The 24607-nt window shown below is 38.3% G+C and overlaps 1 protein-coding gene across 1 annotated transcript in view; it reads right to left on the bottom strand.

Annotated features, from left to right (window-relative positions):
- kalrnb (kalirin RhoGEF kinase b) overlaps positions 1–24607 on the bottom strand; it is a 176322-nt gene that overhangs the window by 124832 nt on the left and 26883 nt on the right. Inside the window, exons 2-7 of the mRNA XM_022673454.2 lie at positions 20480–20572; positions 16319–16433; positions 13918–14110; positions 10226–10726; positions 5124–5246; positions 3164–3355 (exon numbers count right to left, since the gene is read on the bottom strand). Of these exons, the coding sequence (XP_022529175.2) occupies positions 3164–3355; positions 5124–5246; positions 10226–10726; positions 13918–14110; positions 16319–16433; positions 20480–20572 (1217 nt within the window). The remainder of the gene's footprint in view (positions 1–3163; positions 3356–5123; positions 5247–10225; positions 10727–13917; positions 14111–16318; positions 16434–20479; positions 20573–24607) is intronic.

Genomic DNA, 24607 nt, shown 5'->3' with positions numbered 1-24607 from the left:
GTCTGTTAATTTAAAGAAAGAGGATGCAACCAAACCGATTGGGAGATCCTTCATCAACAGCGAGATAATGACAAACTACAAAAGTTTTCATCGGGAGCAAGAAATGGAAGGTTTTGGACTGGCTTTAAACCCTATAGAGCTTATAGTTTACCTGCTTGAAAAAGAGACTTAACCCCTTAACAGGCCAGGATTTTTGTCAATTGTCTGCCTGGCAGGATTTCTATTCAAGCAGTACATAAAAAGATTTAATGTTTGATAAGGAACATTACTGAAAATTATAATTGTAATTGTAATAGAAAGTATAGAGAAATAGTCAAGTAAACCTGCAACTGTCAAAATATAATAAGTACAATCATAAAATTAGCCCTTTCCTGAACTTCATTTTGAAATCAATACAAATCCTGAATACAGGAGTTTCAATATGTTTGTCTAGTTTTTACGTTTATTTTAAAACAGAATTTTGGATAATTCCTGTTACTGATCTGGAATTATTAAGTGGAGTAGAGAGAAAACAGGCAGCTTCTCCAAGTGTACTGTGGGAGATTTTAAAGCCCTTAAATTTTAGAGGGTAAATAAGTTATTTTACTGCACAGAATAAGGGTTTTGTATCACCTACACCTGTAGTCAGTATACAGGACAAGGCATGTTAAAAAAAAAAAAACACCAACTGAAAGAGGCTGCAGTGATAGAAAAGCATCACAAAAGAAGAATGTAAAAGTTTAGTGATGTCAAAAGGTCACAAATGGGGCAAAGGATTTGCAACTAAATTGCTCCCAAGAAAAAAGTGGGTTTAAAAAAAGGTGCTTTAGTGTAAACTGTGTATCTGATCCAGATGTAAATACCTGGAAATAGAAGCTGAAATGTTCATCTTTCCTCTTATATTCATATGTTAAACCAAACGTTTTTGGTCTATGATTGGCTTCACTGTTCCAATACTTTTGGAGCGGACCCTATCATGCAAAAAATCATGTTTTTTGTAACTGGCTTCATGTCCACTTGTCTTTTGGTCATTTTTGTTGCTAGCTAGTTGTTTATATTGGTTGGTCTCAGGGTTTTCTATTGGCAAGAACATGATAATACAATATGTTGATGATAAATGAGGATACAATCAATATATATTGCTTTTTTTAATCGAAAATTTTAGAAATCAATGCATTATCAATATTTTCTTACATCCCTAGTAAGCCTGCCACTGAAATGCAGCTAATGTGTTTAAATATATGACTGATATGGTAGAATCTGGTTATTATGTTGCAGTGCATGCTGGGCATTATAGAGCAGTGGACTGTAAAACAGGCTAATATTAATAAAATACAAAAATCATTTTTTGGGACGATCTAGATCTGGGGTTGTGTCTGACACATGGCATCTAATCTGAGATCAGCAGTACTAATGGAAGTGGAACTGGGCCAAATTCCTCATAAAATGAACCCTCTGGGACTACAGGAAGATGCAGTTCAGAAACTGATCCTGACCAGGGGAACAGAATTAGCAGAGCTTAACCTAAAATATTTATGATTATCACTGGTATAAAAAGTGTGTGTACAGTTCCTGTTAGGGGGCACTTTTTGACAGCTTTGTTCTCATTAAAGAGAACTAAAGGAAAACACAACCGGACAGCAGTTCAGGAGCTCATACAAATTGGGAACATAAATCATTTGAGCCAAATATGCCAAGTTAGCACATTTAGCCATGGCAGAGGTTATTAGACCAGCGGAGTGAAAAAGTAGACCAAAACTGCTGTGGTTACTTTAATACTGTCACATAGAGCAGGAGTGTATTTATACAGACACGCTGAATTTACCATTAAACATTTCAACCAGTTCACAATGTGAGGTACACTGTAAAAAATTAAAAAAATATAAAAAATAAAAATAAAATTACCCTTAATGGCACCTTTAATACCAAACATATCACAAAGCATAATGGAAGCACATCATTGTCACAATTAGTGCTGGACAATATGATAAAAATGTAAATCACAATACACAGCTCTGGAAAAAAAGAGAACACTTCAGTTTCTGAATCAGTTTCTCTGACTTTTTAGGTACATGTTAAAAAAAACAAATAAACAATTGTTGTTTTATTCCATAAATTCCAAATAAAAAATATTGTCATTTAAAGCATTTATTTGCAGAAAATGAGAAATAGCTGACATAACAAAAAAGAGGCAGAGCTTTCAGACCTCAAACAATTCAAAGAAAACAAGTTCATATTCATAAAGTTTTAAGAGTTAAGAAAATCAATATTTGATGGAATAACCCTGGTTTTTAATCATAGTTTTCATGCATCATCTTGGCATGTTCTCCTCCACCATTCTTACACACTGCTTTTGGGTAAATTTATGCCACCCCTGTTGCAAAAATTCAAGCAGTTCAGTTTGGTTTGATGGCTTGTGATCATCCATCTTACTCTTGGCCAAATTCCAGAGGTTTTTAATTTGATAAAATCAAAGAAACTTATGATTTTTAAGTGCTCTCTCATTATTTTCCAGAGCTGTATTTCTTACTTTCTGTCCATACGATACAATTCCAATAACGATATGAACAGTTTGAAAGCCACCACACAGACTGTACATAATCACACAGTAATAGGGTGATAGCTGGGTGATATGGTCAAAATAATATATCACTTTATTTGAAGGCATTTTTTAAACTATTCATCACACAAACAAAAAGCATCTGCAGTGGCAGTTTATGCTATTCTGTTATTTAAATGCTCTTTCATGCATATTACAGTGATTCTAATCAAATGTTTGCTGCACATCATCCAATTAAACATGATTTTTACACTCTGTAATGAAATGTACAGTTGGGTCAGGTTGCTGTTCTTTAAATACTGAGGATATCCTCGTTACGCTTATTGTCAATACAATAAAATATCATCCAGCTCCAGGCACAATATGTTAAAAATACAAAATATAACAGTACTTCTCGTTTTTTTGACAGAGAGAAAATGTAAACTTTTCTATGACTGTGTAATATAGGCATATACATCTTAATTTACACACACACACACACACACATATATATATATATATATATATATATATATATATATACATATTGCCTAGTTGTTGCCAATGGATCTTTTGCAGGGCATCAGTTAAAATAAGCACAAAACAATACAAATAAAGATCGAAAAAGGAAAAGCATTCTCTGACCTGCTCAGCTTTCTGGTGAAAGACTGAAGACATGGCTAGAATAGCGCTGCGCTCCTCCAGAGCCGAGGCGAAGCTTTTCCAGTCCTGATCCAGCTGTGCCGAGACCTGCTGTATCTGATCCGCCGCGTAGTGTCCCGCCTCACAGAGCCGAGTCGCCACTGACACGATCCGTGTGATGTTTACATAAGCGTTCTAAAACAGGGACACATAAATATTCAGCTTCTCATGATCTCATCAACATACAGGACACAATTCAGTCTACACTAAACATGCAGTGCTTAAAGTCACACCTATAATAATGATTCTAAAATCAGATATGGGCTATTGTTATTCCAATCATTCCAATAAACCAACGAGCGTGTCATCTGCCATCCCTTTAAGAGCCAGGTGTGCTCTGATTTTGACGGAATGGTATTTTAACAGTGCAGCGCTTTTGTGCTTTTCAGCAGAGAAAACAGACCTGCAGGTCATTTACAAGAACAGCAATGATATATTATTTTGTATCCTGTTTACTGTTGAGGTAAAGTTGGGTTTGAACATGTGGCTAACCTGTGTTGCCAAGAAAGAAATGAATGTCTGATGGTTGACTGTTGTCAGGGTTTTAATCAGTCAGTAGCGAACCTTTGTTTTCCATTGCTGAGATAACAATACGCCAGAATTTTACCTGAACACACCTCACTTCCAGACCACGACACCCATCAGCGTAGATATATTCATAATCTTTGTTGCTATTTTATCAAGTGCAGGCGTGAAAATAGACTGTTTGCAGGGTGTAAAATATCAATGAGCATTGTGATGAGCAGGTTGTAACATAGGGCCCCAACGGTTTTCACACAATTATAAATGATAAAGACTTATGTTACGTATACACAATGAAAAAATATTATGGATATTTTAAATGTCATTAACGCCTGCTTTCAATAAGTTGTTCATTTATTGTCTATCATTTTTGTAATTTAACTTTCTGAATTAATTTGGACTTTCTGATATAATGATTGTGGTGCCTAAGAACACCATTCTTGTGTTTTTAGCTAATTAGTACTTTCATTATATAACTATGCAGAATTATGTCCTCAATGCCACCAAATAGAGTCATTGGACCCTATTTTACACCTCGTAAAATCCTCGCGATTTTCATTGGGCCTGCACTGTTTAAATAGCAAAGATGCTTTTGAATATATCTACATCGGTGGGCATAAGGTGTGTTTAGGTACATTTCTGGCATATTGCTATGTTGGCAGCGGAAAACACAGGTGCGCCACTGATTGATTACAACCCATACAACCGTTTTCCCCATACTATCAACAATAAACAGATACATTGCTTACAGATAACATTGCTGTTACCATTAAAACCTGCTTGCAGGTCAGTTTCTTCTGCTGAGAAGTGCAGAAGTGCAGCACTGTTAAAATATCAATTTGACAAAGTCAGAGTGCAACTGGCTTTTAAAGGGAAGGGCACGTGACACACTGATTGGTTTATTTCAGTTTAAGCTCAAAACACATGTATAATGAAAAGAATTAGTATGTGCCTTTGGTGTGTTTCAAACTGCACAAGGCATATTTTTTGGAACTTTATGAAACATAACACTAATACACCCTAAATCAAGTTGTACAGTTTGTAATGCTTGTGTTATAAGGAGTTTATAATCATCCTTACAAAGCATTATTACTATGTTGTAATGAGTTACAAATTCATTTATATTGACATAAATATAAATATAAATACAGGCTTCATAAATATGTTACCAAATAATCTAACCTGACCAGCTGAAACGCATCAGATGATCTATCTAGCTAAGCTCTACTAGTAAAGGTTTGTAAAATAAAGGTTTGTAGTAAAAGAAGACTCCACACGCCCCTTTTACATGTGCTTTAAATATAAAAGAAAGGAAAACAAATTAGACAGGTTTCCATTCTCCATATACCTTACAGTATTTACTCAGAGACTCAGAGCCTACCATGGAGTTCATGGCGAAGTGGTCATGCTGCGTCTGCAGGTCAGTGGCGTGTTGGTAGCTCACTCCGATCTCTGTGTGAGTCTGCAGGAACAGTTCTTTATTGTGCCCTATCCACTCAAACATCTACAGAGAGAGAGAGAGAGAGAGAGAGAGAGAGAGAGAGAGAGAGAGAGAGAGAGTTACATAAAGAGAGATACAGAGAGAGAGAGAGTTACAGAGAGAAAGATACAGAGAGAGAGAGAGAGATACAGAAAGAGAGAGAAAGCGAGAGAGAGAGATACAGAGAGAGAGAGAGAGTTACAGAGAGAGAGAGATACAGAGAGAGAGAGATACAGAGAGAGAGAGAGAGTTACAGAGAGAGAGAGATACAGAGAGAGAGAGAGAGTTACAGAGAGAGATACAGAGAGAGAGAGATACAGAGAGAGAGAGATACAGAGAGAGAGAGTTACAGAGAGAGAGATAGAGAGAGAGAGAGATACAGAGAGAGAGAGAGTTACAGAGAGAGAGATAGAGAGAGAGAGAGATACAGAGAGAGAAAAAGACAGCACACACAGTTAGCTGAGTCTAAAGTGCTTCCTGTTATGAGCAGTCATGAACATATAGTGATTAACGACCCTCACAGCCCATAGATCACCAGGCGAAGCAATCAGAACACAGGTTCCTGCATAAATATTTACTAGAGAGCGGACGTATTTGTTCAACAGAGGATGCACGGCAAGAAATAATTTACTTCCCTGTTGTCTGAATATAAACCTTACAACTCACTCCCACTCTCTCTCTCCCACTCTTTCTCTCTCTCTCTCTCTTATTATCTTTTTCTCTCTCTCTCTTCCCATCTTTCCCTAGCTTCCTATAGACTATAATGTACGGATACAATGCAATTTCTTCAAATGTCTTTCTTTTTTAATTCTCACCAATTTTGGAAGGCCATTTACCCTTTTCACTCATTATTCCTCTCCCTATCACTAGCAATGGATCCAACAGTAGGAGAGTGAATAATAACACGCCCCTTCCGATACGTCTGAATTCAGACTCCGCCTCTTTCCAGCTGTTGCTGATGCAGCATCACTGGGTAGCCACTGGCTGGTGCTCGGAGGAAAGTGCCAGATCCCCAGCTCTGATACATCAGCTAACAGATGCTTGTGCAGACCAACTTCACACTAGGAGAGATGAGGTGAGTTGATTATCTATGCACCGATATGGAGGCTCTTTGACACTATTTCTATTTGCTTGAAAAAAGCATAGGTATTTCAGTGAATCATTAATTATTAATACAGAAATGTAGGATTAATGTTGTTAGGGTAATGGTTAGGCAAGCTTCAGCCACAATATGGTTTTAATGTTGTAACTGATTTGAGTTTAATCTCCTTATGAATAAATTATTATGCAAAGAAAAAACCATTATTAGTTTTTTTACTGTATTATAATATTTGTGGCAATTTTGGTGCTTTTTAAATTAGAATATTATAATGTTGTGAGTTACTGAGTTTAACTGGGAGTTTTAATGCAGGAAATACACTAGACGTGTAGCTGCATATTCTAACCTGCATTAGAAAGAGGAAATACAGGGGTTGGACAATGAAACTGAAACACCTGAAATCATTTTAGTGTGGGAGGTTTCATGGCTAAATTTGAGCAGCCTGGTGGCCAATCTTCATTAATTGCACATTGCACCAGTAAGAGCAGAGTGTGAAGGCTCAATTAGCAGAGTAAGAGCACAGTTTTGCTCAAAATATTGCAATGCACACAACATTATGGGTGACATACCAGAGTTCAAAAGAGGACAAATTGTTGGTGCTGTTTGGATGCTAACCCGGATTGTATCCAAAAAACATAAAACCACAGCTGCCCAAATCACGGCAGAATTCAATGTGAACCTCAACTCTCCTGTTTCCACCTGAACTGTATGTGGGGACGATCAATTTTCGTAGTCTAAAACCAGGTGTTTCAGTTTCGTTGTCCAGTTTGGAGGAAAATGAAGTGGATGGAAGTAGCAGGTGGCTCCGTAGATAGCTTTCTGGATTATCAATCAGGCTAAACATGAACAGTGCGCCTGCATGAGCACACTAATCACATACTCACACAGACAAATTTGAGATAGCATGAGGGAAATATGCTATGCGTACTTTAGAAAATGGAATCGGACAAGCATACTAGGAGATCAAAATGCATGCCTGTTACACAAAATGCATAGCAACATGTTAGCATAACATATTAGCTCCAGTTGAGTCGGAATCATCCACGTCCGAATTGTGATGCATCTAAGAATTGAAAATGTTCCCCACTATTGATGTTTATTTTAATATTATTTTTAACTCCATCTCCTTTTATTTTTTAGACCTCTTTCTACACCCTTCTCTTCCCTCACTCTACCCGTCTCCTACTTTTTTAACTTTCTTCAGCTTCCTGTAGAGATGCAACAGAATAAAAATGTTTGTCTGAAACGGAAACCAAACAAAATAAAATATTTAACTGAGGGTCAAATATCTAACACATATTTTTCACAGGTTTTCTATCATTTTGCCACTTTTTCATCATTGAATGAAGTGCTTATTTCGCTGCATCTCTATTCAATTATCAATCCGTTCCTCTTTCCATCTCCATCTCTGTCAATTTCCTCTCCTTTCATCTCTCTCTGTTCTTTTTCAGACTCCTTCACACACTCCTCTCTCTCTCCTTCTTTCAGTCTGTCTCTCTCTCTCCCTCTCAGGCCGCCTGTCAGTGGAGTTCTGGCGATATGGAAGCACAGATGGACGGTGCCAGCAGGGCTGTGGAGTGTGAGACTCCGACTCGGTCTGGGCTTAAACGGCACGCCGGCTCCCTCACACAGCCACCCTCGTAGGAGAGCAAAGTGAGAACATCATCATTACTGAACTGCAAACGTATCCCAGCATTCCTCGCTTCATTACCTCACTGTTTCATCATTCTGAACTCACGCCTTAACTAAACTTCACTGTTTCCCTACACAATTATCACTTCCTATTTACCTTCTGATTTTATATTCATGCAATTACTGTCCTGTGCAGTTCATATTATATTATGCATCATTACTTCAGGCACACATTATCTAAATGCAATAGCTCCCCAACAAAATGTTCACAGTTTCAACCTCATTCGATCAGCCGGGACATGTTTGGTGTCTTGTACCTAAGCAATGTGGCTAATGGTTGGTAGCTTTGGTGATGCATGTTTTTTAGGTTACTTTATAAAATGCATAAAATGAAGAAATTATACCTGTTTCAGAAAAAAAACATTTTTAGTACCCCATCAAAATGATGGTTGGATCTTTGTGGGGGAAAAAGCCAGAAAATAATTCAAACCTACCTGCACTAAAAAGCATATAGGTCCAACAAAACTGCACTAAGGTTCTGTAAAGCACAGAGGTCCAACCAGACTGCATTAGGGAATCAGTAAAGCAAAAAGGTCCAACCAGACCATACTGGGCTTCCATGTAACACAGAGGTCAAACTAGATAGTTTGAAACTAGAGGTCAAACCATACTTCATTTAGAGTTTTGTAAAGCACTGAGGTCCAACCATACATCATTAAGAGTTTTGTAAAGCACTGAGGTCCAATCATTAAAAGTTATGTAAAGCTCAGAGGTCCAACCATACTTCATTAAGAGTTCTGTAAAGCATTGAGGTCCAACCATACTTCATTAAGAGTTTTGTAAAGCACTGAGGTCCAACCAAACCGCACTGGGTCTTTTTTAAAGCACACAGGTCCAACCAGACCACAAAAAAGTTCTGTAAAGCACAAAGGTCCAACCAGACTTCAATAAGAGTTCTGTAAAGCACTGAGGTCCAACCAGACTTCATTAAGAGTTCTGTAAAGCACTGAGGTCCAACCAGACTTCATTATGAGTTTTGTAAAGCACTGAGGTCCAACCACACTGCACTGGGTCTTTTTTAAAGCACACAGGTCCAACCAGACTTCATGAAGAGTTCTGTAAAGCACTGAGGTTCAATCATTAAAAGTTATGTAAAGCTCAGAGGTCCAACCATACTTCATTAAGAGTTCTGTAAAGCATTGAGGTCCAACCATACTTCATTAAGAGTTTTGTAAAGCACTGAGATCCAACCAAACCGCACTGGGTCTTTTTTAAAGCACACAGGTCCAACCAGACCACAAAAAAGTTCTGTAAAGCACAAAGGTCCAACCAGACTTCATTAAGAGTTCTGTAAAGCTCAGAGGTCCTAGTAGACTTCAAAAAGAGTTCTGTAAAGCACTGAGGTCCAACCAGACTTCATTAAGAGTTCTGTAAAGCACTGAGGTCCAACCAGACTTCATTAAGAGTTCTGTAAAGCACTGAGGTCCAACCAGACTTCATTATGAGTTTTGTAAAACACAGAGGTCAAAGCTGACTTCTTTAAGAGTTCTGAAAAGCTCAGAGGTCCAACATGGCTGCACTAAGTCTTTTGTAAAGCACAGACATCCAACCAGACTGCATTAGCGGTGTAGTAAAGCTAATGTTTTACTAAAGGTAAGGAAAATGTACTAAGAAATGTACTAAGACATGTGTAAAGCACATATGTAAAACCTAAATACAATAAGTGTTTTTCAATCATGATCCTGGACACACACTGCCTTGCACATTTTAGGGGATTCCCAGCTTTAACAAACCCATGCAACTCTAAAAAGAGATTGCAATTGTTTCAATAAGCAGGGAAAGCACTAAAATGTGCAAGGCACTGGGCCTCCATAGCCACAGTTGAGAAACGCTGCAGTAAACCAGTGTGTATCTTACCTACACCAGTGGGTTGAGACAAATTGTGAGCTTGAATCCTTTGCTGGAATCATGAACTCAGAAGTGCACAAAGACATTTTGGATACAAACCTACAGAAATTGCTCAAATGATAAAGATCTGAAACACACCAGATGCCTTCTGAAAGAATACTTTGCCAAAAAGAGAATAACAGCTCTGGAATGATCTGTTTAGTATAAATGCCACTTGGTTTGACGTTTTGTTTCCTAACAAAGCAAACTTACTACTTTGTTGTCCTTTTTGAGGTCAATATAGCTCTAGTTCAAAAAAATGGTGTGGAAAATGGTGTAAATTCTTTTTTTTTTTATCAAACTTTTATTTTAATCATTTCCTCACCTTCTCTGCATCTTGTTCGTAGAGGCGTAGCTGAAAGCACTGGTCCAGCTGCTGCTTTCGGTTGTGCCAGGCTTGCAGCAGGTGCTGTCGGGTGGCCTGCAGCTTGTCCAGCAAGGCGGCAACTCTGGGTACCAAGCTCTGGAAGTCCGGCCCCCCAGACAGTCTCCCGTCACCCCCGTCTCTGATCTTCTGTAGCAACCTCTGGCCCTCGTGGTCCAGCTCGTCCACCGGGGCCTTGGTGATGGTCTTTCTGAGCCGGGCGTGCTCCTCCAGCAGCCTGCGGGCCTCCTCAGAGTCGATGGCCATCTCCTGACGGGACAGTGTCTCCTGCAGTTCCTCCAGGCGGGACAGGAGGTGCAGCGCGCCGCCAGTAAACTCCTCCAGGGAAACCCGCAGCTCCGTCCACTCCACGTGGTCGTACTCCAGAGTACCTTCCAAGTCGGCCGTCAGCTGGGACGGATCCACCAGCTTGGTTAGGCCCTCCACTGAAACCATACTGGTCTGAGGTGAACAAAAGAAATTTGAACTTTAATTAAAATTGAATTAAAAGGTTTAAATTTACTCAATTGTAGCTTTACTTAGTAAATATATGCTGACCAGCCATAACATTAAAACCACGGACAGGCAAAGTTAATAATACTGCTGCACAATATGGACAAAAAAATGTAAAATGCAATAAATTAAGATCATAAATTAGTTTAACATCCTCAAAAGTTCCTTAGCACTTGGTTTGGCTGCACTCATTTTTCTCCAGGATAAGGAGTAGTTTGGTGTTTGGGTTTACTGTGGACCTCTACCTCATTCTACCAAGAGCCTGTGATGTTTTTTTTACACAATATCTCAGCTCTTTCAATGTATCTAACATGAAAACACATATCGTGATAACGATAAAAATAAAATGTTCCGTATATACAGTACCAGTCAAAAGTTTGGACACACCTCTTTTCATTCAATGTGTTTCCTTTTTTTTTACATTGTAAATTTAATACTGAAGGCTAAGTGTTTAATACTAAGGCAAAAAGTGTTAAATAATCCAAAATATATTTTAGATTTTAGATTCTTCTAAGTACCACATTTAGTTTTGAGGACAGATCTGCACACTCTTGGTATTTTAATCTCAGTGTCTTCATTAAGTAGAGTCACCTGGAATAATTTTCCCAGCATCTTGAAGGAGTTTCCAGAGGTGCTAAACAATAGTTGCTGCTTTTTCTTCACGCTGTAAAACAGCTCATCCCAAATCACCTCAAATCACCATCTCAGTTGATCAGGTTTAGGTCAGGGGATTGTGGAAGGCCAAACAGTGTAGATATATATATATATATATATATATACACAGTGATGGTATAGTTACTTTGAAAAAGTAATCCGATTACTGATTACTCCTTTAAAAAGTAACTTAGTTACTTTATGGATTACTTGATTTTAAAAGTAACTAAGTTACTTTACAAGTTACTTTATTAGTTACTTTCAGCAGCTGCAGACACCACCTCCCGCCGCCTTAACATAAACATTATAACCAGTTTTGCCAATACTCCCTTTATTGGAAAATGCATTTTTAACAGCAACAATTTATCTCTATTAAGTTGAACTATTTCCTAAAAAAATAAGTTTTTTTTTTAGAAAAATAAAACAATTAACTTAACATAAATATTTTTTTATAAAAAATAAAATATGGTCTTTCTTGATTTTACTAAACATTAATACTTGTTTTTATAAAAAATATATAAAATGACCTGATATATTTAACACTGTAAAACTGAACATTGAACCTGTTGTTCTCTGCAGGGCAGCAAGGAGTGGTTTTATAAAACAGAACCGTGTATATGGTCTAGACCAGGGATCACATATTTGCAGACTGCGGTCCGGGTCTGGACCCAGACGTTGTCCATTACGGACCCAAACCAGTAAACTACTGAGAAGGATTTAATTCTGACAGTGTTCATTTAAAGCACTGGAACTTTTCTTGTCTTTACGGTATGTGAGCTCTGCGCCACAGTGAACTTCCAATCAGGTGTGGTGTAAAATCTTTAAATGCTCTCCTCTGCCAATCAGACCGTTGCCCCGGCTAGTGAATTGGGATGCGGCCGCAAAAAAAACGCCTTTATAAAGAGATAGGGAGCCCGAAAAACGAAAACGGGCGGAAACTAAAGACACGCCGAGCGCGAGAGAGAGAGAGACAGGGGAGAAAGCGAGACGCGTGTGATTGGGGAAGAGCGGAGGGGGAATGGGTAAGGGAGCGGTGTGTGTGTGTGTGTGTGTGTGTGCGTGTGTGAGAGAGAGAGTAACGCACAGTGACTTTAATAAGTAACTTTAATCTGATTACTGGATTGGAAATAGTAACGCGTTAGATTACTCGTTACTGAAAAAAAGGGTTAGATTAGAGTAACGCGTTATTAAGTAACGCGTTACTGACATCACTGTATATATATATATATATATATATATATATATGTCCCTTAATTGTTTTCAGGTCTTTGATAGTAATCTACAATGTAGAAAATTAATGTAATACAGAAATAAAGACTGAAAACACTGAAGGAAAAGTGTCCAAACTTTTGACCAGTACTATCATGAGAAAGCAAGTGACCATTCGTTTTTTTAAGCTGATGTGTTGAAAACATGAAAAATATTAGGTGTAAAGCCCATTTCACAACAGATGTTGTACCCATGCCTTGTGATGCACCCAACCATGCTGCATGCAATACGCCCCCATAGCTCCCATATTAATCAAAGTAGCCTTTCACACTGGCCTAGAATAGAAACTGCTAGAATGCATCATGCACCAAAAAAAACCTAATGCATATTTTGCATTAATGTAGCCTTCATGCGAAAATATGTAAGATGGAAAAAAATGCAAAAAAGGCTACATTGATAAAAAATAAGTTTTATTTCATTTTTAAATCCAGAAACTATTGATGTACAATCTAAAGGCCAATTACTATCTAAACAAACTATATTTTAATTGCAGCAGCAGCACTGCAAAAGTGCAAGCCCCGACCTGGAGGTCCCACCTAACAACCTACGTACAGGACTTAAAGGATCTATTGCTAATGTTGTGCTGATGCCAGATATCACACATATCACCTTCAGAGTCCATGCCTTGACGAGCTATTTTTTGTCTTTTATTCACTGCCTGGCCAAAAGTCTGCACTTGGATTTAACTAAGTAAATGATGTGGGGGTTGATGCTGCAGTTGGTCTGCAGGTCTAGGTTCAGCAACAGTATGTGCTGAAAGAATGAGGTCAGCTGACTACCTGAATATACTGAATATAGACCAGGTTATTCCATCAATAGATTTTTTCTTTCCTGATGACACGGACATATTCCAAGATGACAATGTCAGGATTCATGTGCCTGGAATTGTGAAAGAGTGATTCAGGGAGCATGAGATCATCATTTTTACACATGGATTGTTCACCACAGAGTCCAGACCTTAACCTCATTGAGAGTCTTTGGGATGTGCTGGATGGAGAAGTCTTTGAGCAGCGGTCAGACTCTACCATCATCAATGCTGCAAGATCTTGGTGAAAAATTAATGCAACACTGAATTGAAATAAATCTTCTGACATTGCAGAAGCTTATTAAAACAGTGCCACAGTGAATGTATGCCAACGAAATATTAGAGTTTGTGTCCTTCTTTTGGAGGCGACTTTTTTTTTCTTCGGCTAAGCAATGAATTACAATTCATTTACCTCAAACGTGAATTTGGCACTGCCAAAGTTGGTCTTCTGCTTCTGCCAGAAGTTGTCTGGTTTGATGATCAGGGCCACGCAGATCTCAGCGGGGAACGCCTCTTGCAGGGTCTTCAGCAGCGGCTTGATCAGGTCCCACTTAGAGCCTCGCATATCAATGATGACGGTGAAGCCACGTTTACTGACATCCTCACTGCAGAGAGAGAGAGAAATAGAGAGAGTGTATAAGAGAGAGAAGGAAAGAGGGAGTGAGAGAATCGACAAAGCTCTGCGTAGCCAACATATGTAAATGTTTATTGAAAGAAAGGTGCACCAGTATATTAAAGGAGAACTAAAATAGACTTTTTTACATCCTATAACGCGAGCTTCAGCTCCGAGCGCCACCATTGCTCCTGGCGTTGGCTGCTACGCTTAGCGGAGTCTGAGTATATAGCGTAGCAGCCAGCACCAGGAGTAATGGTGGCGCTTGGAGCTGAAGATCGCATTATAGGATGTAAACAGTGTATTTTAACAAGATTCTTGTGCACTTTTTAAGTTATTAATGCCTCGTTCATTTCTTTATTTAATTCATTTTCTACATTGTAGATTAATATTAAAGACATCAAAACAATTAAAGAGACACATATGGATTTATATACTAAACAAATAAAATTGCCCTTCACAATCCCCTGATCTAAACTCAACAGACAATGTAATTTGAGATAAGCTGGAGCTTTACAGCGTGAAGGAAAAGCAGCAACTATTGTTCAGCACCTCCAGAAACTCCTTCAAGATGCTGAGGAAACTATTCCAGGTGACTCTCCCTCATGAAGACACTGAGATTAAAATACCAAGAGAGTGCAGAGCTGTCCTCAAAGCTAAATGTGGTACTTAGAAGAATCTAAAGTATACAATAGTGTCACGTTCTCGTCTTGTTCAGCGTCTTGTTCTCTCTTGTCTGTCTCTGTGTTTTTCCTTTTTCCTGTTTATTTACCTTCCCTAAGCACATGGCCCTCCTTGTTCTCTTTGTCTCCGCCTATGCCTTCAGTGCTCCCACCTGTGTTTATTTGTAGCTCCTCCCCCTCATTACCTGTCCCCAGGTGTTGCCCGTTTCCTTTTCCCTACATATGTATGTAAGCCCCTGTGTTTTCAATATCCTTGCCTCACATTATTTCTTGTTTTTGTTAGTTTATCCTGTTTGTTTATTCATCCTGTTTTTGTGTTATTTCTTTGATTCATTCCTGTTTCATTAAATTTACATATATTATATATATATACATAATACTTGCAATTGCGTCCCGTCCATGTATCCTCTCCCTGCTGCAATCTGACAAACATAATTTGGTTTGTTTAACACTTTCTTTTTGCAAAATAATTCTGCATGTGTTCCTGTATAGTACTTTTTAATATTAAATTTACAGTGTTACAAAATCATACAAAGAAAGAAAATACACTGAATGAGAGGAGGTGTGTCCAAACGTTTGATTGGTACTGTTTATTATGATTATTCTACATGTTTGCAAAAGCACAGTATGAGGAAAGAGCTGCTGGACTGTGTGCATTATAATATATCTTCACATCTTCAACAGAATATTCCTTTTTTTCATTTTCATTTTTTTCTGCTTCACATCTTCCCACCCAAGCACCTGCTACTTCACACTGTATAGGGAGGCAGTTCACAAAGCTTGGGGTAAAACATGGCAGACTGACAGGTGGATCAAACGAATGGCGATAATGAATAATTCTCAATCCCAATCCTGAGCAATCCCTGTCCAACACACTTGATTCAATATATCAGCTAATTAATTACATGATTAACTGAGTTGGATCAGGTGTGCTGGACTAGGGAACACTTGAAACAATTCATGGTAGATTTCTGGTCTACTGATGATGAGATGAGTTTTTAAAGGGGCTTTATCCCACAGTGTATGTTATTTTCACCCCTGGAGGTCCATAATTATCAATTTCAATTAAACAGGTTGTTTATAGAACTGTGCACAATCATTCTAGCAGGCATGTCCCAAATTATAGCCCATTCAAAAATCATACAAAATGACTGTTGCTTCAGAAACAATGAGCTGGTTTCAGGTAACAGAGAATGAATAGGTGCACTTTGAAGTCGCAAAAAGTATGCCTTGCGTGACTCAAAACTCATAAAGGGCACATACTAATTATTTTAATTAATCAACCAATCAGCGTTTTCCTCGTCATTCCTTTTAAGAGCCAGGGGTGCTCTGACTTTGGTGGATTGCTATTTTAACTTTGTACTCTCTCGGACTCCAGCTGCTGAGGCAAGCAGAATGATCTGGGATTTAAAATGGTGATCGGCGCCTTAGTCTCCTGTAGCATTCAGAGCACACTTGACAGTTTAATTTTAACTCTTTTCAAAAGTGAATGTAAACTGGTGGGTAATTTTGGCAACCTGGGCACGGTGGAGAGGTAGGTGACCAGTCTGCGCAGGTCCTCTTGCTTTATTCGGTCGTGGTTGCTGCGGGCCGGGAAGGTGAGGATGGGACCGCCTCTCTTGTCTCTCCCTCCTAAAGAAAATACAGAAGTTTAGCATCAACTTCTGAAATGAAGACAGCAGACCTGATGCAAAGGCTTGGTATGGGAAGGTTATTGTGAAGGAAGGAGGTTCTTTCATTTTTGTATTCAATATTTAAAACCAAATCAAAAGAGCGTCAAACCTGAACTGTATGCACTGGATATTTGGCAACCAAAAGATATTATGCTCAAAAAGGCAAAACAAAACACTTTTAGCTGTCGCACAAATTAATGAAACACCTAATTATTTATACATAACAGTGCCTTGTATATTTGAAGTCATATGTCAGTGTTTCCTTTAATGAAGGACATTTATCATTAAAATAGCACTACTGAGGTACATTTATGATCAAAAAGCACTGATGAAGCAAATGTATGACCGGAAGAGCACTGCTTCAGTAAATTCATGAATAAGCAATACCGAAGTAAATTTCTCAGTACAAAAGAACTGATAAACTATACACTTATAATTGAAAAAGCACTGCTTAAGAAAATTCATGATTAAAATGGCACTACTGAGGTACATTTATGATTAAAAAAGCAACGCTGAAGTACATTTATGACTGGAAAAGCACTGCTTAAGTAAACTCATGATTAAAATAGCACTACTGAGGTACATTTATGTTTAAAAGAGCAATAATGAAGTACATGTATGACTGGAAAAGCACTGTTTATTTAAACTCATGATTAAAATAGCACTACTGAGGTACATTTATGTTTAAAAGAGCAATACTGAAGTACATTTATGACTGGAAAAGCACTGCTTATTTAAACTCATGATTAAAATAGAACTACTGAAGTATATTTATAATTAAAATAGCAATGCTGAAGTACATTAATGACTGGAAAAGCACTGCTTAGATAAATTCATGATTAAAATTGCACTTCCAAGGTAAATGCATTGTGCTTTGTTGAATTGTCTGTTGAAATATTAAAAAGTTTACCAATTTAGGCTATTTAAATTACTCAGTGGTAAAAAAAAAAAGACAAAATAAATGAAAACCTGCAAAAAAACATGTTCGGTAATCAGTATTTAGCCAAATGTTTCATTTTGTTGGCTTTTGGAAATGTTCATTTCAGTAGATCTCTTGTCAAAACACTATAACTACCTCCGGAACGTCACCAGAAAGGCTCATTAGAAGACCCTGAAGGGACACTATGATGGCATCAAGTCATTCTAGACAATGGATTCTTTACAGAGATACAGAGCTGCTGCCAATGTTGTTCCAGTACATCCCACAGATACACGGCCACACGTCCCTGGCTGTCCTCATGGATTCCTTGGACTAGGAGACTTTCTTCCAGAGTTCCATGGCCAAGTTCTGAGATTACTTGTAAATTTAGACAGGTTCTGAGGTTGACAGAGGTCAGCATAGCATTCTGATTGGTATATGCAACCACATACATATATATATATATATTTCAGATTTGGAGGCATTGTGTGCTGTTGCACAGTCCTCCCGTAATCATTGTTAAACATTTCCGTTGTTTGGTTTGGTCATGGGATCAATGAGCACATCAATGAGCTTAAGTGGCCAACAAACATCCTGTCAGCGGTTTGTGGTTTGTTTCTAAGTAAACTGCAGCTGGTAGGTATTCACCAGATCTGACCAGGAGCCCCACACAAGCAGATTTTGTGATAATAATTTTTTAATCATTTTTGGCCCTTATCAGAGCTGCTCAGGTCTTCAGGCCTAACCGTGTTTCCAACAATCAACACATCATCTACGAGAACCAACTTAGTTACTGTCAAACTTTAATCGCACCAAAACAATCACACTATAGTTTGTTTAGAAAAGGGTCGAGGCCCACCTGTTCAACACAGGATGTGATGTCATAAGAGGGCTGTGTTTTATGTTGGCTTTAAGTTATGTCAAATTTATCATATTTATGAGATGAGTTCACATGAAAAAGGCACCAGTGAGAAACTGGAATTTTTGTTTAAATTAGCTCTGACTTTTATAATTGAGAGCGTGTCAAAATAACTTATTTACAGCAACTACAGTCAACCTTTTAATAGATTAGATGTGTACATGCTATAGGTACAAATGACAGAGATGGATTTGAATTTCGAAATAGCTAAATTGGTGTAATAAGAGTTTTCTTTACATTTGCAATGCTATGCCCCTATCACTAGCATTGTAAGCCTTTTGGCAGCATTTGCTAAAAGCTCTGTATTTCAATATACTGAGGGTGAACAGTAGGGCTGGCCCGAATAGCGTTTTTTGAGCTCCGGATATTCGGCACTGATTCGAAGCGAATATTCGAATATTCGTTTTTAAAAAAAGAGGTAAAAAAAAATAAATAAAAAAAGCAAATCACGGCCCCTTTAATCCACTGAAAAATGTTCAATTTGCTCTGACCGACGAGACATATTCACCCCGGATTTTTGGTGTTTTTATCCCCCATATTTTTGTGTTTTCATCCCATATTTTTTCTGTGTTTTTAGCCCAGATTTCTTTGTGTTTTCATCTCGGAATTTCTGCTGCCCCACACCGCGGCTTATCCGCTGCGTAAGCAGGCTAGGAGGCTGCTGCACGGTTTCTCCGCTGCGCAAGCCAGCCCAGTAAATTGCTGTTTGTGTTTTCACACTTAGGCTATTTGCTTAAAAAAACAAACAAAAAAAACGTTTGTTCAGGAAGTATTTTATATTCTTAAACATTGTTAATTATATTAGAGGACAGTCATTGTAAACTGTACTTGGTCTATTTCGGTTAAAGGATTGTGCAGGGCATATTACTGATTTTGTATTTTTGCACTTGGGCTATAAGCTCAATATTAAATATTTCGTTTGTTTAGAAATTATTTTATATTTTTAAACCATGTTAAATTATATTAGAGTAGAGGAAAGTCATTGTTAATGACGTTATTGTACTTGGTCTATTTCGGTTTAAGGATTGTGCAGGGCATAGCCGTATTACTGATTTTGTATTTTTGCACTTGGGCTATAAGCTCAATATTAAATATTTCGTTTGCTTAGAAATTATTTTATATTTTTAAACCATTTTAAATTATATTAGATAAGAGGAAATTCGTTCAGATCATTTTTGTAGGCCAGGCTTTTGTAACCGATTTAGCCCCTACTGTTGCCACATTACCCCTTACGTTTTATTATATAAATCAGTTTCGAAGAGCCTGCATTTTTTTTTATCATGTATAATAGAGGTCTGCGCGTTTCTGTCTCGTTACCGCTCCGCAAAAAAATTGCTTCTTTTAATCCCGCGCCCGCCCGCCACATACACATTTCTGCCGCTCCCGCCCCACGTTCCTAATATAAATTAAATAAACTACATTTAATGCTTCAAATTTACTTATATATTTATTAAAACAGCAGCGCTGAATAGTGCGGTCCCCTTCCTTACCCCAGTCCAAACACCATCGGTGTGTGCGTGTGTGTGTCGGTCCATCCTGCGCGTTGAGAGTTTTCTTTAGGTTTTTTTTTTTACAATTATTACAGTTTTCTTAACTATTTATTAATTTGCTCCCGCATCGTCTGGATTAAACTCCCGCTCCAGCCAATAACAGTTCAGTTCTGTCCCGCGCGCAAGATATTCTGGCGGGACCCGCGAAAACAGAAGTGGTTAGAGTGAGGTGGAACTCTGGAAAGGAGAAAAAAAACGAATATCCGAATACCAAAATTAAAAACCGAATACCTACTCAACGAACGAATATCCGAATACCCAAATATTCGGGTCCAGCCCTAGTGAACAGAGGTGGGCTATCCATCAAAAGTTTGTACTCGTTATCATGTTTTGCTACACCCCAAGTCCATTTCACACCAGATTTCTCCTTTAAGAGTTATGGTCATACTGGCCTTTTTTAAACCTACAAACAAAGAAATAATCAGAGCAAAAATATCCTTTGTGCACTGTGCACCCTAGTACAAACACTGTCCCATACCCATACGTTTTTACAGAATTTGCCTGTGCTTATCCAATGTGCTACTATTTTATCCTATGCATTTCTGCACAGGGTCAGTCTGCATTAAAAGGCATTTGTAATCATCATTACAGAGAGCTGCAGTCGCTCCGGTACCCACCTGAGACGAAAGCGACCTTTTCCCTCAGAACTGTTAGAACATCGGCCGCCTTTATCCCATCATTCCTCAGAGACCCCGACGAGAGGGAGGGCACTGCGAGAGAGAGATAGAGAGAGAGAGAAGGAGAGAGAGAGAGGACGAGATGGAAGAGAAGAAAAAAAAGAACATGTTAGAGAGAGAGAATATGGAGAGAATATGTTCCACTATGCAGAGAGAGACAGCGTATGAAAAGTAGATGATAATGTAAACGAGAATTGCAAATGAGTTAGAGAAACACTCAGTATACACTAGTTAATGACACATTCAATCATTCTCATTCAAAATGGAAACAATCAGGTTACACGAGATAGGAATAAAATGACACATCAGTGATTCTGTCTGGTCAACTTCCGAAATTAAGAGTCTAATCAACAATTCCTTTACATGCATCAATTTAAGACATTTATCATTGCTAAAGAATATTTACTTGTGTCAGTGAATATTCCAGCTTGGAAAAACATCTAAATTCTGTTAATGTTTACTGTACAACTATTAATGTATTTTATAATGTTTTAGATTATTATATGAGTCATTACAGGGAGAATGATGGTTCTTGTGGCTGCCCTTGTGGTCTGTAGTGAAAAAAACATGCCTGGAAGTCCATAGGCTCACAAGTCTCTGGAATTCTAAGTGAGTCTTGCTTTATGGCAAAAAAGTCAGAAAGCCCATGTCAGAGAAGACAAGTCACAGGAAAAGAGAAATCGCATACGGATGATTTTCAGGCAAGCCTTTTCCAAATAGAGAGAGATAAAAGGCTGATTGTAAGTAACAGGCACTGACTCCTGTCTTCCTCACACTCAGCTCTTCCTGCACTCTTCAGTCACCGAACTACAATACCCAGGACACACCACACTTGGACTGCAATGACTCATCCGATCACATGACTCTGCACGTAGCACTACCAGGAAGTAATCAATGTAATTAGCCTCACCTGTTCGGCTGTTCCCCTCTATATTTATACCCCCTCAGTTCACTCTTTTCCTGCCAAGAATAGTTTGGTTTATCCTGCTTTTTTTTTCTTCTTTTTTTAAATGCTCTGTTTTGCCTTCGTTTGCCTGTGTTTTTGACCCTGGACTGTTACACTGTTTATGGTATGTCATTCCCTGTTGGCTCCTGTTTATCTGCATTGATCCTTTTCTGTCTGACCACTTTTTGTATCGCTTTGTTTAATAAACCTTTTTTATGCAGATCATGACGATTTCTCTCTTTATGTGTATGTTTGTGCTTTCACTAAAGTTTTTATGGAAGTGGTGTGTGGTGGATAGCTAAGTGGCTAGTAATAGCTAGATAACTGCTATGTTATCACTTGCTATTTGGTAAACTTGCTTTATAAATGAAGTTCAGGGCTGTGCAAATTCAGAATTTCAGAACTGAATTTAATTCAATAAATGAATTTGAATTAAATCCACCCTACCTGATGTTGGAATTTATCACAAATCAGAGAAATTCATTCTTTTCACATATCAGTAAGAATGTGATACTTCTAACATACACTTTTCCACAAGTCCAAGAACTAACAGACACAAAATGGCTAGGTTTGGACAACCATTTTGAAGACTTGGATAAGCAAGGTATTCTGGGAAATGTATTCTAGGTGCTCTCATCATTTTCCACAATTTAAAATGACATTTCTAATAATCTTATTCATCGAATATGTTTTTAATGTTAAGTTGCAGTCCATAGAATAATATCTGCATGAAACTAATTGTCAGGTGCGGGTGCAGGGAGGACGCGGAGGCGGACACATATGCAAACAACAACAACTAATGTTGTAATCATATTGTAAAGATTCATTGTTAAAAAAAAACACCTTTATCTTTAAATTCGAGTTTGAATTGCAATTCTGCTTTCTGCATGGAATTTTAAATGTAGGGGGTATTCTTAGTTAAATTCTGATTTTCTTACAACCCTGTATTTTAATTTTAACCATGCAAAGCACAAACTCTTTTCCTTTGATTCTAAAAGACTCTGTGACTCAAGGGTGTCTCAGTGTTTATATGTTGGGTTCACCGTCTGCTGTGCTCAAAACAATCACGCATCGCTAGGGGAGGAACTGGAGGAACAACTGGTCTGTAGGGGGAGCTTCAGAAAAAAACAGCCATGCCTTTAATACTCTCAAATAAAAACATACTTGGGTATAGTCCACGATCTGCTGATCCTAATATGTGTCATGTAAGACTGTCTCCTATAAATTCATTATAATTTTAAGACAAATATCTGTAAAATTGGCCCAAGTGTATTTGAGCTGATTAAAAAGGGGGAGAACACTATGGGCCCTATTTTTTTAGTATTGTCCTTCCCGCTGTTTCCGCTGCTCCAAATCTGGTCTTCTTACTGCCACTCCTAAACTCTGGAACTCTATTCCTCCTTCTCTTTTCTCCACATTTTACTTCCAGTTACTTAACCTATGTTGTGTTTTTTTTTTTCTCCTGTATTTGTAAAGCTTCATTGGGTTTGGGAAAGGCCCCATATAAGCTAAACGTATTATTATTTTATTTGTATCATTGGCGAGCTGTCAGTCCTGGTGCTGTCAGTCTCTCTGCTCTGAATTCAGAGACTCCATTTCCCAGCATTCTCGCACTCAGGACTACACTGACTCATTGGATCACATGACACTCCAGTGTTCCGTTTCACCCAGCTACTGATTACTGCACCTGAACTTTTGAGTATGAATACCCCTCTGTTTGCTCAATTAGTTGCTGAGTAATGAATCTAGGTTCCCTAGCTCTCCTACGATGTGTTTCTCTTTGTTTACATGCTTGTGTATCAATCTGTTTACCCTTTTTGCCTTGTACAGTTTATTGCTTGTTTTCTGTTGCCAACCTAGTTTGTTATTTTGACTATTCTCTTGACTATTCTCTTTCTACTGGATTCTCTGTGTACTGACCCTGTTTGATCCTCCACTACTGGTATGATTGTTTATGCCGCCTTAGTCTTTCCTTTTATGCATGTCCATTGTGCTAATAAACAGTTTAAATAGTGTAAACTGCATCAGCGTGTGTGTAAACTACAGAAACAGCAATGTTATTGTATTCTGTTTGTTGTTGCTGTAAAAATTGGGTTTCCTAATCCTGCGCTACCAAGTCTACGTCCATTTCAGTGAGTTGCCCACCTTTGTTTTCCGTTTCCAAGATAGCAATAAGCCAGAAATTTACCTTAACACATCCAGACTACCACACCCATCAGCCTAAATATATTTGTAAGCTTTGTCGCTATTTAAACAATGCAGGCGCAAGGCATAATGAAAAATAGACTGTTTGTGGGGTAAATGACAGCAATGAGCACTGTTACGACCCTTGCTTAGGGTGTAAAATGGAGCGCTATAGGCTATTGTGATGACATACTGTACACCATATTTTGTATTTTGTGTATATTGTAAATCAGGGGTTGGCAATAGGCGGGCCGCGGGTCAGATGTGGCCCACAAGCATGAAACATCTGGTCTGTGAGGTTGTTTGAACTATTATGAACGATAATGAAAAAATAATAATAAATGCTTCTCTGGCAAGCTTTAGTTTACATTCCTCACCTTTTTCTCTGTCTCGCTCAACGTAATTTTAGTTTCCGTCCATTTTTGTTTTTCCGCTCGTTCTCTTGCTCCCTATCTCCTTTTCCTGGCCACGTCCCAATTCACTAGCTGGGGCAGCAATAGTGTTATGGACCACGACCCTGTTGATCAGTCCCGTGTAAGGAGCTGTGTGGTTATTTATTATTTTTTTCCTTTTTTGGGTGTTTTCCTGCTTTGAGATGAACTGTTTTGCTATTGCGTTCAACAACCCCCTGGGCTGGAGAGATACTAATCTGTAGGACTCCATCCCATTACACTTCATTATGCCCCCCTTGCTGTAAATATTTACTTAGTATAAGATGAATTAAACCCTAAAAAGCAAGGAAATAATAATAATTGGCCCTGTGCCCTCTGTTTTTATTTGTTAATGATGTAACCTGCAACCGCTAGAATCCCAGCTACTGACAGCTGGCCACTGGGGCCAACGAGCTGGCAGAGCTCAATCCCCCCCCCCACCACACACACACACATCAATCCAGAATGACATACAGTATATACACACACACATGTGCACATGCATCA

The sequence above is a fragment of the Astyanax mexicanus genome, chromosome 5 (assembly GCF_023375975.1).
Source record: "Astyanax mexicanus isolate ESR-SI-001 chromosome 5, AstMex3_surface, whole genome shotgun sequence".
Classification (NCBI taxonomy): Eukaryota; Metazoa; Chordata; class Actinopteri; order Characiformes; family Acestrorhamphidae; genus Astyanax; species Astyanax mexicanus.
This window is presented reverse-complemented; position numbering and strand designations above follow the sequence as displayed.